At 45.0% G+C, this 13177-nt stretch overlaps 2 protein-coding genes across 6 annotated transcripts in view; one reads left to right on the forward strand and one right to left on the reverse strand.

Moving 5' to 3' along the window:
* taf1c (TATA-box binding protein associated factor, RNA polymerase I subunit C) overlaps nt 1-5791 on the forward strand; it is a 22826-nt gene extending 17035 nt beyond the window's left edge. For all 5 annotated transcript variants that reach the window (XM_061798898.1, XM_061798899.1, XM_061798900.1 and 2 more), the window contains 3 exons: nt 962-1099; nt 1748-3126; nt 4153-5791. In XM_061798898.1, the coding sequence (XP_061654882.1) occupies nt 962-1099; nt 1748-3126; nt 4153-4311 (1676 nt within the window). In that variant the 3' untranslated portion in view covers nt 4312-5791. The remainder of the gene's footprint in view (nt 1-961; nt 1100-1747; nt 3127-4152) is intronic.
* ccng2 (cyclin G2) lies at nt 5703-12601 on the reverse strand. The gene is made up of 9 exons (XM_061798908.1): nt 12262-12601; nt 11484-11775; nt 11265-11396; nt 10685-10822; nt 10341-10591; nt 9381-9459; nt 9145-9243; nt 8222-8424; nt 5703-6901 (listed from the first exon to the last, which is right to left on the reverse strand). The coding sequence occupies exons 3-9, from the start codon at nt 11367-11369 to the stop codon at nt 6796-6798; spliced, it is 981 nt and encodes a 326-aa protein (XP_061654892.1). The 5' UTR covers nt 11370-11396; nt 11484-11775; nt 12262-12601; the 3' UTR covers nt 5703-6795.
* Between the last annotated feature and the right edge of the window lie 576 nt (nt 12602-13177).

Below are 13177 nucleotides of genomic sequence, written 5' to 3' on the forward strand. Positions count from 1 at the left end.
TGCAAGCCCAAGCCATGACATTACCTCCAAGATGCTCCACAGATGAGCTTGTGTGTTTTGGTTCATAAGCAGATCCTTCCTTTCTCCATACTTTGGCCTCTCCATCACTTTGGCAGAGGTTAATCTTGGTCTCATAAATCCATAAAACCTTGTGGCTCATCTCTGTACTTCTTTCCAAAATCCAATCTGGGCTTCTGATTCTTATTGCTGAGGAGTGGTTTGCATCTTGTGGTATAGCCTGTATAGTTCTCCTCTCGAAGTCTTCTTCCAACAGTGCCTTGTGATACCCTACATGCCCTGTGGAGGTTGGCAGTGATGTTTCTTCACAGCTCTCACAGTGCTTCTGTCATCAACTGCTGTTGATACCCTTAGCTGACCTGTTCGATGTCTGTTACTCAGTAGTTTCTTTCTTTTTCAGGACATTCCAAATTGTTGTATTGGCTATGCCCAATATTTGTGCAATAGCTCGGATCGATTTTCCCCCTCTTCTCTCAGCTTCAAAATGGTTTGCTTTACTCCGATAGACAGCTCTCTGGTCTTCATGTTTGCTTAACAGTAAATGCATTTTTCACAGGTGAAACCCAAATCCAAAAACAAGCACGATCAAATGTTTAAGCAATCAATCTAAAAGGCAACACCTGAGCAAACTTCCACTACTTTTGCTCACTTGAAAAGTGGGTGGGTTCAAACAAAAGGTGCTCTATCTTGAGTTGTTTAACACATCTAGATGTAAATACCATGAAATAAAAGCTGGAATTCTGAACTTTTGTCTCCTATTCATATTTTGATCTGAAAGCCCAAATGTCTTCAGCATACAACAAAAACAACGGGATTGACTTTGCCGTTCCAATACATTTGGAAGGGACTGTAGTTGTACAGTATTTTGTCTCCAACTGTAGTCATGGAGGGTTTAGGTCATTTCCCGAGCTGCGCAATATTCTACATCTGTTTACATCTTCAGGTGGTAGAGCAGAGGTTTGTGTCAGTCTGGGTCCTCCTCAAGCACTGCTTCGGCCTTGTGATAGCCTCAAACACCTTCCTGTCCAGATCCCTCACCGCATGGACACAGCCACTAACAGGCTGTCCTCAGCATCTGCAGGTATGGATCGAACAGAAGGACTGCCTTTGTTGAATGATTGCATACCATTCACAGACAGACCCTAAGTTAGTCACTGCTACCGATAGCTTAAGACCTCAGTTTGGCTCCAAACTTGAAGCGCAACTGACATCTTTTCAAATGGGATGAATGGGCGAAGCTCTCGTGCAGCTGTGGTTATCAGTATTGTCAACAACTGCACTGACACGCAGCTAATTAGGAATCCCACTTGGACATGCCCCGCTCCGATATTCCTGGCTGCAGTACATGCAGATGTGAACAGTAGTATGTTACTTTAAAGTGCAACCAGGCTCATTTTCACATTTTGTTTCTAAATACAATACATATGTTTGAAGATAAAGGCTAAAAATGTGCCAAGACTGAGAACAATATATGACTGAATTAATGACTGAACTCTTGGTGTTTACATAGTCATTGTACACAGTATTCTGTGGGGTTTTGAAAATGTGTGAAATTGCTCTAAAACGCCTCGCAATATGGGCGTCCCTCTGGAAACAACAGACGGCGAATAATCAAAATGAGTATCACAAAAATATTTGAATATTTGGGTGGGAAATGTTTTTTATTTGAGTAGCGCCTATTAATCAACCTTTCCTGTTAAAAGTCATGATTTTGTTTTCACATTTTCAGGTCTGACCTGTATCCAAAGGAGTGCAAGAGAGGGAAGTCATTCTTGCATCTATGTGCTACAGCTGACCGAGGCAGGCGATATTTTCTACCAGACCCTTGTACATGAACCGCTGGAGGACGAAGCCTCACCTGGAAAAACGTCTAAAAAGCAGCCACACCCAACACTGGAAAATGCCCCAGAAATGGGGAGCAAATATGACAAATCTTCTCGGCCTTACATTCCACGGGGAGATTCTCAGTCGATGGTCCCCGACACATCCAGCGACGAGGATGTGCTCGGGCCAACCCAGGGTGTAGCGCCTCACAAATGTGTGCCTGAAACGCCAGAGAAGAAAGTCCAAGTTGACGACGTGTACTCGGACACCGGTTCTCAGGATTCAGAGACACGAGGGAAAGGACAAAACCTGAAAAGGCTGCATCTACGGGTACTTGTCAATGACGATACAACCCAGGAACATGTTGACATGACCGCAGACGGAGAGGATGAAAATGCGACTAACGATCCAGCCAGTGAGCTGGAGCAGCCGAGCAGGGGTCAGGAGACACCCGCCGACATGACTCGGCAGAATCGACCTATCCGGCCGACTCCAGTAAAGCTCAGTGAGGATGCTCTCACAACATGGAAACGCTGGCTCCAAAAGCTGATGCGCAAGAGTCACCAAAAGAAGCTACGTCCACGTGTCCCCAACCAATTCACAGTCAAAACCAGGGGCCACCTGAGGCTGTCCAGCGACAAAATGAGAGAATTATCGGAAGACGGGCACGTGGCGAGCATGAGACGTCAATTAAGCGCGTGCATGTCCGAGCGTTCCCTGCTGCTGAGAAGCGACGTCTCCTCAGAGCCTCTGGACGTGATACCGTTTCCGGACCAGGTGGACACGGGAGCGTGGCGCGACGATCTAAGTCAACGTCTGAGCTTGTCCTGGGACGGCGAGGAGAAGTGGCAAGGATGGTGGGAAGACCGGCTGGGGCTGAATAGGGAACAAAAGATTGATGCTCTCAAGAGGAAAAGGAAGCGCTACAAGCGAGCAAAGAGCCAATCCAGGGCTCAACAATTTGAGCTCTCTGAGAGCTTCTCTTCCTCAGTCACCTGCCCTTTAGACACGGATGATTTTTCCAACCTTTCCGGCTGGTCCTCTTCAGCAAGCCAGGGGGCGTTGTCAGATAAAGGGGAGGAGATGTTATCGCCAGCTGAGGGCACAAAAGCCAGTCGGGCGCCAAGAGCCGCGTCACCCACCAATGAGCTCAATGTGGGGGTACGACCTACGCCGGTCATCCTTAGCCAGTCCGAGACCATCCAACTGGACTCCACTCCATCCAGTCAGAAAAGGAGCAAGCGCCCTGGCAAGGACTACCTCGACGCTCTGTTTGGATCACAGGTAACTGCTAGCTCACGTACGGTGTTGTTCCCATTACTAGACACAGCACCCGGTACCGGTTGATTGGTGACACTTATCAAACACAGCGGATGGAGATGCACCGTTTGAATGACCGTAGACTCAAATCGACATGCTTTTTTTTGGGGGGGGGACTTTCTGTGCCTAATACGCACTTAATTCCAGCGAAGCCCCCACACGTAGTTTGGAGAGAGAGAGAGCGAACGGCGCTGGCTCACTCTGAACAGCCTACTGAACATTACTCGGACTTCATCAGAGGCACTTAAAATCATGCCGTGTGTGCTGACTCCCATTGAACTTTGAATTGAGTTGAAATGGGACTGCTTCTGAACAGTCACAAGCGGGTCTGCACATTTGTGCAAGCACAGTTTTTTCCCCCAATTGAGTTGTATAGGTCGTAGGTCATATTGATGGTGGAAAAAGTTTGGAAAGTATTCATCTTAGTTTTCTTTTTATACAGCATTGCAAAAAAACCGGGTGTGTAATTGAATCCAATGTTTTGATCCACTGTGGATGTATAGGTTGATACAGGTACAAGTGTGAAAAGAAAGCACTGAGATCGCACTAGAGCCGAAAGAGCCTTCGGTCCTCAATCAAATATGAAAGCGAAGCGAATCGAGTGTCTTTAATGGTGAATCGTGTTGGGATTCAAGGGCGAGCTTTTTCAACGTGGGACAAGACTGTTTGTCCTGGGATACCACAGTCTTGATGCGCCTTTTCAACTCATTATGTTCGAAATGTAGGCTTCACTGTTGACACACATCGGGGGGCAATTTGAATCAATTCCACTGTTAATACCTATTGTCTACACACGTTTACTGACAGATGACAACATTGTTTATTGTTGTTGTATTCTCCAACTAGAAAATAGCCTTTAAAAACCATGTTTAATCGCCATATATATATATATGTGTGTGTGTGTGTGTGTGTTCCTCACCTCTAAAGGTGGTGTATGTTTTTAAACAAAATGAACACTTCCCATTGTAATCATTCCTGTTGTGCGTGCAGGAAGATCCCTCTCAACACAACGACTTTGATGCGGAGCAGCAGTCACTCGGGCCTGTGGCCCACTCCTCCCGGTCTCTGCCCCTCTCCCAGAGTTCGCTGGGGCGACCGAGGTCACAGGTGTCACAACCAAAGAAAAAGAAGGCACGGATGGGATTTTGATTTGTCCATTGGCCCATGTTCAGAATGCAGTCTTGATATTTTGGGCTGAAAACCATACGTTCGATGACCTGTTTTTACTCATCTAATCTTGTGTTAAACAAAGTCAAGTCAAGTCATGGACTCAATTGAGCTCAGACCTCCAGTCTCAAAGGAATCAACAACCACGCCTTCATGGACGGAAGGTCTCTGCTCCTACCTGACGTTTGTTTTTAGGACTTGGTTGACCTGAGGATATGGAGAAATGGATTAATTATGCTTTCTCATTTGAAAAAAACACAAACTGGATCTTATTTGGAAAATGTGTCATCTCCAACTCCGAAGACCATCGCAAGGCTGATAAAGACGGAGTGCATACTGGTTTGGTAGGACCGAGAGACATTTGTATAATTCGTGTGTGCGTGGTGCGCAAATGTGGATCCAAAGGATCACGGATGCTGCTATTTGCAATCGGTAAAGTGATGGATATTTCACTTGTTGACAAATTTGTCAATACACGTTTTAAAGAGGAAAGTCTTAACAGTTTCTTCTGCCTATTTTCATCAGTCAGTTCAACAGATTCAAAGCGAGTTTGTTACCTTCTGCATAAATTCTCATCTACAGGGAGGGGGGGGTCAAAGGCTGCAAACCCAGTTAAGACGGGCGGCGGGTGCTACTTAAGTTTGTTCTGGGTACTAATTTTACACCGCAACAAGTTTTTCTTCTCATGCTGATCATGATTGGAGACACTTTCTTGGATTTGGAGTCATGTTTTCACAAATCTGTGTAGTTGGTTAGGAACAGCAGAGACTGATTCGGCTTCTCTTGCAACTGGAGCTGCAAGTAGCAATTGTTACAATCATCCATTCATCTGATTGAAAACATTTATTCCATCCTTTTATCAAAAATCCGGTCATTTCAAATGGACAGTGCAGAAAATGAACAAACAAATCCATTATGATTCAGTTTGATCCGTAATGTCAGAAAATAGGCAAAATTGTTGATTGTTTTCCAAAGTAAAAGATGTTTGCAAATGTCTTTTGATTAAATACAGCTAATAGGACTACAGAAATCTGAGAACATTTACTGTTGAGAGGCAGAATGTTGACAAAGATTGACAATTTTGAGTTAAACAGGGTCCCTAATGATAGAAAGTTGATCAATGAGTTAATCATTACACCTGTAGTTGCAGCTCGATCGTCTGGACCTGATGTGCAGTCCTGCAGCATAAACTTGGTTAAAATAGAAGTGTCTCCTGTGCACTTTCTGTTCCTCCTCCACACATCGCAACCTGCCTATGAAAATGGAATGAATAGCTCTGCTGTGGCACTGCGGCTTTCTTTATTTTGTTAATGAGCCGAGCTGCTGGTTCGCTGTCGTCCGACATGGTGAAATGCAAATGAGAAAACCCAACGAGAGTTTAAAAGGAACCTTTTTTATAAGATGTTTTGTTCAGTACATGTGACAAAATAAATTAACGTAATATCTACAACGGAACTATAAACAGATTTTTTTTTTTGTACATCATTTACAATTTTACATTTTTCTTTGTGTTTTTGTACTTTTTTTTTTTTTTTTTTTTTAATACAACTTTTAACTCGGCATTAGTTTGTTCCACACATTCCTCTTGGACAATATTAAAAACAAGTTTTTGAAGCTACATCCCGAAACTGGCAACTTTAAACTCAGGGTCAAACAAACATGAACAAACACACGCACATCGTCACTAAATGAGTTAACCGTGTTTTTGACCCTCCAGGGAGAGTCGGTGCTGCTTGCTCAACTTTGAGCAAATGGCCTCAGGAGAGTTTCAACAAAAATGTTGAATAATAATTACAAAAAAACATTTGTCACACGTCTGTTTTCCCCAACGACATACTGCTTACAACACACAAACTACAAAAATAAACCGTGCAAATAAAGTTGGAAGGTGAGGGCAGTTGCAGTCAAAATATTCCGTCAAATCTGGACATTTATTTGCAACTAAATGGTCACATGTCATTATTTTCTACCTTTATTGATGTCAGTGTATTTTCAGTCAACGTGTCAGTACTTGTTAGAATTTGGACTAAATGATACATTTTTTGTATTGGGGGGGGGGGGTTTGAAGCGCAACTAAATCAAGTCCTGATACTTAGAATTGCAGCTGCCCTCAACTTGTGTGGATCAGTAAACCGACTCATCTTTTATTAATAACAGTCAACACTTTCAATACATGCCACATTTTGGTCAATTTAAGTTCTTGACAACAACAAGCAGGCCATGTTTTTTTCCCCCTCTGATCTGGTGCAGTTCTTGCACCCCAACCAGAGTGTCTTCTACCAATTGTGTATCTTGGAATGTACCTTGTACCACCAACACATCGAACAAAACATCTAGAAACTCCTGTCTGCTCAGCTGCCAGTTGTTGTGCAATTCATTCACTTCTAGCACCGGAGCGAATTAGACAATAAATTAAAAGTTACATTTTTGGGGTGGGGCGAGGCACAGCGACGTACGGCGGAGGCATCAGGCGTCGAGGTATTGGCGGAGGTGCGCTGGAAAGAACGGCCCTTCGCCATCGCTGCCCAGTGAGCTGCTGAGGGAGTCCTCGCCCGAACTCATCATGTCCTCACTGAAAGATAATAAAAACGTTTTTAACGTTTATTTACAAATATCTTGGCTTTATGAACAGAGGAGTCAGTGCAACTTAAAACATTAAGATTTGAGTCTACATGTATCATACAGCCCCCCCCCCCCCCCCCCCCCCAAAAAAAACAAAAACAAATAAAAAAGTCTACTTCCAACTTCCACTTTACTGTGTTAAAATGGTTGTCAGCTGACAGTCAGTCGGTCATGCATGATGTGAAACAATATTTGTTGACATACCCTGTGGGTTAGGTCTTCCTGTCTTTTTGGATGACTTCAATCAAAAATGATAGTAAATACGCTTGCTTTTATTAGGCACATCGGTTTTCCAATGTTGGTTCTCAAGCTATGAGAGGTGAAAAATGTTATACCTCTTAAAACGGAACATCGTCACAGTTCTATATGCACAAGTAATATTGCGGCCAGTGAGTCGAGTTCCTCTTTCGTCATTTAGTTTCAACATCAACATTTGGACGTTTTCAAATAAACCCCATGTTGCGTGAAAGGGAGAGAGAGGCCTTGCGTGATGTCATGGAAACTGGTCTTGTCTCAGTGGGGCATGACTTGTGACTCGCGCACATCCAGACATTCAACATGGGAGCACATTAGTCAGTCAGACATCCGTGTGACGTAATATTGCAGTTTCTTTAGAATGGAAGTCAAACACTAATTTGGTTGTTATAGAAACTGTCATGGCCCCCAGGGTTTGTTTCCTTTTCATTTCATGCGTCATAAGGAGTGTTCGGTATTTTCCAGCTGACTTTACGTGAGTGCAATGATCATCTCTTCAGAAACTCTCATCACACAACACTTGAGTGACTCAACCAGACACTGTAAAACACCTTCTTTCTCATACCGAATGCAGACTTTGGACTTGTGTATATTGTACACTTCTAGTGCATAATTATAGTGGCTAATATGTATGATGTTATTATGTTCAAGTTTTTGGATAAGACGGTTGACTTATTTGAGGCGGCTTTAGCCCAGTCGGCGGAGCAGGTCGTCCATTGTCGAAGTGTCCTCGGGAAGGACACTAAACCCTAAATGTCCTCCAGGTCGGCACTGTAATTGAGAAACTGTTCTCCATTGCCTTACCCGGTTAAACAAAACAATACATTTTCAAACATATTTTGTTACCATAAAAAAATGTTTTTTTTGTTATCTTGCCGCATATACATACATACATAACTAACTTGCACGGAGTCATTTTCTCCTCCAATACAGTGTGTATTTTTGGGCATTTTTGCAATTATCACAAGGGTCTGGACCTCATAGCCAGTCTGCGTTAGCATGTTAGAACTCTCACCTCTCACACTCATCCCAACAGCACTCGGGGATGGTGGGCAGCTCGGGTACACTGCGGTAGCTGCTGTGCAGGTTCTGGGCAGTCCTGCGAGACACGATCCACTGGAGTTTCTTATGATTGGGCTTGCTGCACTCTGGCGAGGCGTAGTCCGACAGGCACTGAGCAACTTGACCACGCCACAGCAGGAGTTCACCGTCTGCAATCTGAAACCAAACACAGGCAGCAGACCCATCAGCCCGCCACGAACAGTAAACGTGCGTGACGCTTCCAAACGCGCAGCTGTACCCTGGCACCGCTTTCTTTTCCCCAGGTCACAAGGTTAGAAGTCGGTGGATGAAGACTTCTTTGAACCCCACTCACAACTTCTGACACTAACAACATACTCTTGAAGCAAGTGAGCAATATTTGAAAAGGCAAAATGACAACAACCCAAAATCCAATTACAGTTTCACAGTTTGAGTTTGTACAAAATTGACCATACATATATATATATATATATATTGTCTCCATTACATCTGCTCAGCACATACCTCCGAAAGACAGGATAAATAGTTTATTGGATCGGAGAAACATGCTTGCTTCGAACTCGCTGGCTACAACGTCGTTAGGTACACCTGCAAAAGTCCCCACTGAGTGTACACAGTTACATCATAGCGGCTACTCGCTTCTGCTTAGTGGACAAACCTGCCACAGGTACCGCATTTGCTCACTCGAAATGGATGCCACACACCTCACAATAAAGACGCTGTGATTGTAATAACTACAATACATAGATTTGTTTGTCTTGTAAAGTACTCCAGACATTTCGTGTACAAATTGAACTTCCGCTATCTTAAGGAGTCCCCCCCCCCTAAAGCGCGTTCAACTTACATAGTTTAAGTTTGCTCCCAATCTCCTTCCCTGGCTAAGCTTGTTTGGTTTACCTTCAGGTGCCTCTGGATGTGATGGGCTATTTCCAGCTTGTCCTCCGACCGAACGGCTTCGATCTCCTGTCTCAGGAGGGACAAGGCCAGGACGGAAGGCTGCATGGGTGGATGGAAGTAAAAACGAAGGAGAGAAAATGTGACATTGTGGTATCGTTTGGACTCACTTTGGTTCACTTCTAATTAGGCGGCTGAGCTGCCGTTAATGCAAGCTGACCTCCGCTGTGAATTCCTACCTTAGCTTTGGAGAAGGAGATCCGGCACAGGCAGGCTTTAAGCTGAGCCTCCAGCTTCGCCAGGCTCAACGTCTCCTTCCTGGAAACGCAAATCGCGGAGACATTATCCCACGCAACGGAAAGAGGTTATTTACGCTGCGACGCGACTATATTAGAAGAAGTGATTAAAACAACTGATACAATTTTTGGATGCACGAAATGACGTTGCGAAACCCCAACGTGACCCGCAACCGGTTATGCAAGTGTTGGTGTCAGCGGCAGTCGGCAATAAATCTTATCGGCGCTCTTCGGCCAGACGCGACCGTCTGATAGTTGAGCGCCGAGCAAAAAGGAGGAGCTTTTTCTAAATGCCGGCAGCAAAAAAAGGTTGAATTTGCAGACAGCACTTCTGCAGCGACACAAAGAGAGAGAAAAAGCACATTGTTTTATTCGCAAAAATACTGCAGCGGGGCTACTATCGGTTAGTGCATGGTGGCACTTCTGTTTTTATTTGGCGTGTTCCATGTAGGGCGGGACGCTGCGATAGTCTTGAACAGGTTTTGGGTTCCAATCTCGTGGAGTTTACATCTTCTCCCTGCGCTTACAGGAGTACTCAGTCTTCCTTTCCGTTTCCAAAAACAAGCATGCTAGTTTCATTTAAGACTAAATTGTTTGTGGTTGTTAGCTGGGATAGGCGCCAGCACTCCTGCTTGAGAAGAAGTGCTTCGCAAAACGGATGCATGGATGGACGGATGTTTCCAGTTGCGAATGGGAGTTTGCTGGGTTTTCTCAGAGTACTCTGGCTTCCTCCCACATCGATCTATCATCTATCGTCCATGTAGCCAGGTGCCAAAGGTGTCTCTGGGAATGCCTGAGTTCATTTCAGACGCGTCACAATCAGGAGTGCCTAAACTTGAGCTTTTTTGCGTGCGTGTGTTTTTTTTACAAAGGGGAGAAGGAGTCGTCCGTATTCTGGCTTACCTCTCTGTGGAGTGCGACAGTGCGATCTGATGGTACAGGTGCAGAAAGGTCAAGGCCGTGACGGAGTTGGACTCGAAGTCGAGCTTATCCGCGATGATCTTCTCCATGCGGCCGAGGTCGGACACGCTGAAGCGGCACTGCCCGATGCGGATGAGCTCGTCCGCGGACGTGAGGTCGCACTCCTCCTCCGTCGCTTTGGCGGCCATGTGGAGGCAGCTCAAGCTGACGCAGGACAAGTGCTTTGGTTGGATCTGAAATGGGAGGCTGCTTTTTAACACTTGATGATTCTCCCGCGTTGCGCCATCGCTCTTCAACCGCAATGGTCACGACAGGAGCATCTGTACCCTCATCATGGCCAGGAATCTGTCAAGCAGGTTAACGGCCAGGACGAAGGTCTGCGTGCTGTAGCCAAAGAAGCTGGTCAGACTCCATAAGTCCTCCACTTTGGCATCTCTGCACTTGGCTGAGATCCGCCCGTCGCTCTGGAAAATCAACACTCGCTAGTTTTACACTTCAAAACAATAGTGCACTCGTCCTCGCATCCGCACCTATGGGCAATTTAGAGTCTTCCGTCAAGCTCAGACGCAGGTTTTGGGAAAGCGGGAAGAAGCTAGCGCAAACAGCGTGGGGAGAACACGCAACGTTCACAGGAAGGCCAGAGCACAGATTTCAACCAACTGGCTTTGCTGGTGCTGACTTGACTTGACTTGGTTACTTGGTTCAACAAAGGTCGGGAACCTCCGCTCTCATGTGTCGCACTTGCCGACCTTCACCCGAGAGCTGGCGTTCATCGCCCGAGTTAACATTGTGTGGACTTGGCAATGGCAAGTTATTGTCCTGTCACGCCAGGACATTTTAACCCTCACTTGAGGCTGTATCTCGTACGGAAGTATCTCAAGTCAAAAGTATAGCGAGCGGACTCACCTGATCGGTGGACTCAATGAGACTCAGGCCTGTCTCCTTCGGGAGATAATAGACCTCCAGCTCATAGTTCGCCCGCAGCTCCTTCATCAGTTTCAAGGCATCCATGTCTCGGCTGGCACTCGAGTCTTCTCACTCCGAACGCAATAGGAGAAAAAAACTAAACTAAACAAAACAAAACAAACCAAAACCAAAACCCTTCTGTAATTGTTGTTGGCGTACGTGTTGTCACTGATCTGTCTGGTCTCGATAGTTGACCCGCTTTCAGAGGGGAGGAGTGACACCCAACAGCCCGGAGCCCGGAGCCCGGAGCCCGGCCCACTTCCCACAGCTTTCCCACAGCTTCGCCTTCTGAGCCCCAGACAGGAAAAACGACGAAACGCACACACAAAATACGCTCCGAAGGTTGCGTAGAGTGCAGAGTCTTCTTGATTTCATGGAAGGCAACCGGGGGGCTGACCTTTTCAATCCTAACCTTGGGAGGGGGCGGGGCTGTTTTTCTCGAGTCCTCAAACTACAAAACATTCAACGACACAAACGCAAAAAGGTTTTTAAGCAAAAATAATCATACAATCAATAGAAAGAATAGCGATGTTCAAATAAATCGGTTAAAAGATGTTCCTTGGACAGAACATGATCCCAAGGATAACAACAACAACAACATCTGGGTGGCCGCTTGCAAACCGATGCTAAATGATCATTTATCGACCCCCAAAACGTAGAAAGCAAGAAATATTTGCTGAATTAACTTTCAATATAATTTGCGGAACGCTACGGTTACCACATAGATCGCGGTGGTGCATTCATCGAAAAGTACACCTTGTACGTTTTGGACAGTCTTTCGATGACTGTTTGTTTAGATTTCGCCTGAATGTCAAATTGGCATTGCTTCGCCTCACTCCGTTATTTCGTTCTCCGTCGAATAGGAGACGGAATGAAGAAATTGCACGCTCTGTGTAATATCTCAATAAGTCCAAGAAATCGGAAGTGGTCGTCTTACATGTTGCTGCGGCAAATTAGATCCACATATCGGTTGTATTCCTTCTGGTTTTCCTGCAGTCAGTCAGGCCTCTTTCTCTTTTATTTTCTCGTTTTTCTCTTTGTTGATGTTGCTAACGCATACGCCCACCTAATGACGTCACACCCAATCCTGGAATTGCTATAAGAATAGAACTCGCCTCTGGTCGTAGCGGAACAAAAAAAACATTCAAGTGGACGTTGTCGTAGTTGTATTTAGACTTACGTCATAACATAATCATGAACACGATACTACGGTAGATGATGGTATCAGTATATTATCACCTTGACGAAAACTACCCCTGGAATTGAAATACAACTATCACCGACCTTGAACAAAAGACGACTGTCTCCAGATCGACGTTTCTATTAGCCAATCAACGGGCTGCACTTTGTCACGTTCAAATAGTCCGCCCAAAATAGGCTTCTTTGATTGGCTCTTGACCGACAGGCTCCTGACGCCAACATGGCTTTACGTAATGCTTTTGGGTAACATCGAAAGCGTCTCTACAGAAATGTTGCTTCTCAGTCCAATTCAATGAAGGTTGTGATGGCAGCACATAGACAAGCGCAATAAAAACCATCCAAATCGGATTAGTAGCATACAGCGCAGAAGATGGCGTGGAAACGTGCGTTCTCATGTTACAAAATAGAATATTTACTTTACGGATATGTTACACTGTCAAGCACACCCATTAACCCTCATTTATGACTGTGCGCATATATTCTTGACGTGTAAAGTTTTTTTCAAAATTGTATTATTATTATTATTGCTTCAATACACCTACAGCTAAATAAAGAGGAGAGCTTTAAAAGCTAAATTCACACGATGATACATGAAAAGTGTCTGGGGAGAGTGGACTTTGTTTCTTTTCCCCTTGGCCTGGGCCAAGAGGTAG

This window comes from Phyllopteryx taeniolatus, chromosome 15 (genome assembly GCF_024500385.1).
Source record: "Phyllopteryx taeniolatus isolate TA_2022b chromosome 15, UOR_Ptae_1.2, whole genome shotgun sequence".
NCBI classification, from domain to species: domain Eukaryota; kingdom Metazoa; phylum Chordata; class Actinopteri; order Syngnathiformes; family Syngnathidae; genus Phyllopteryx; species Phyllopteryx taeniolatus.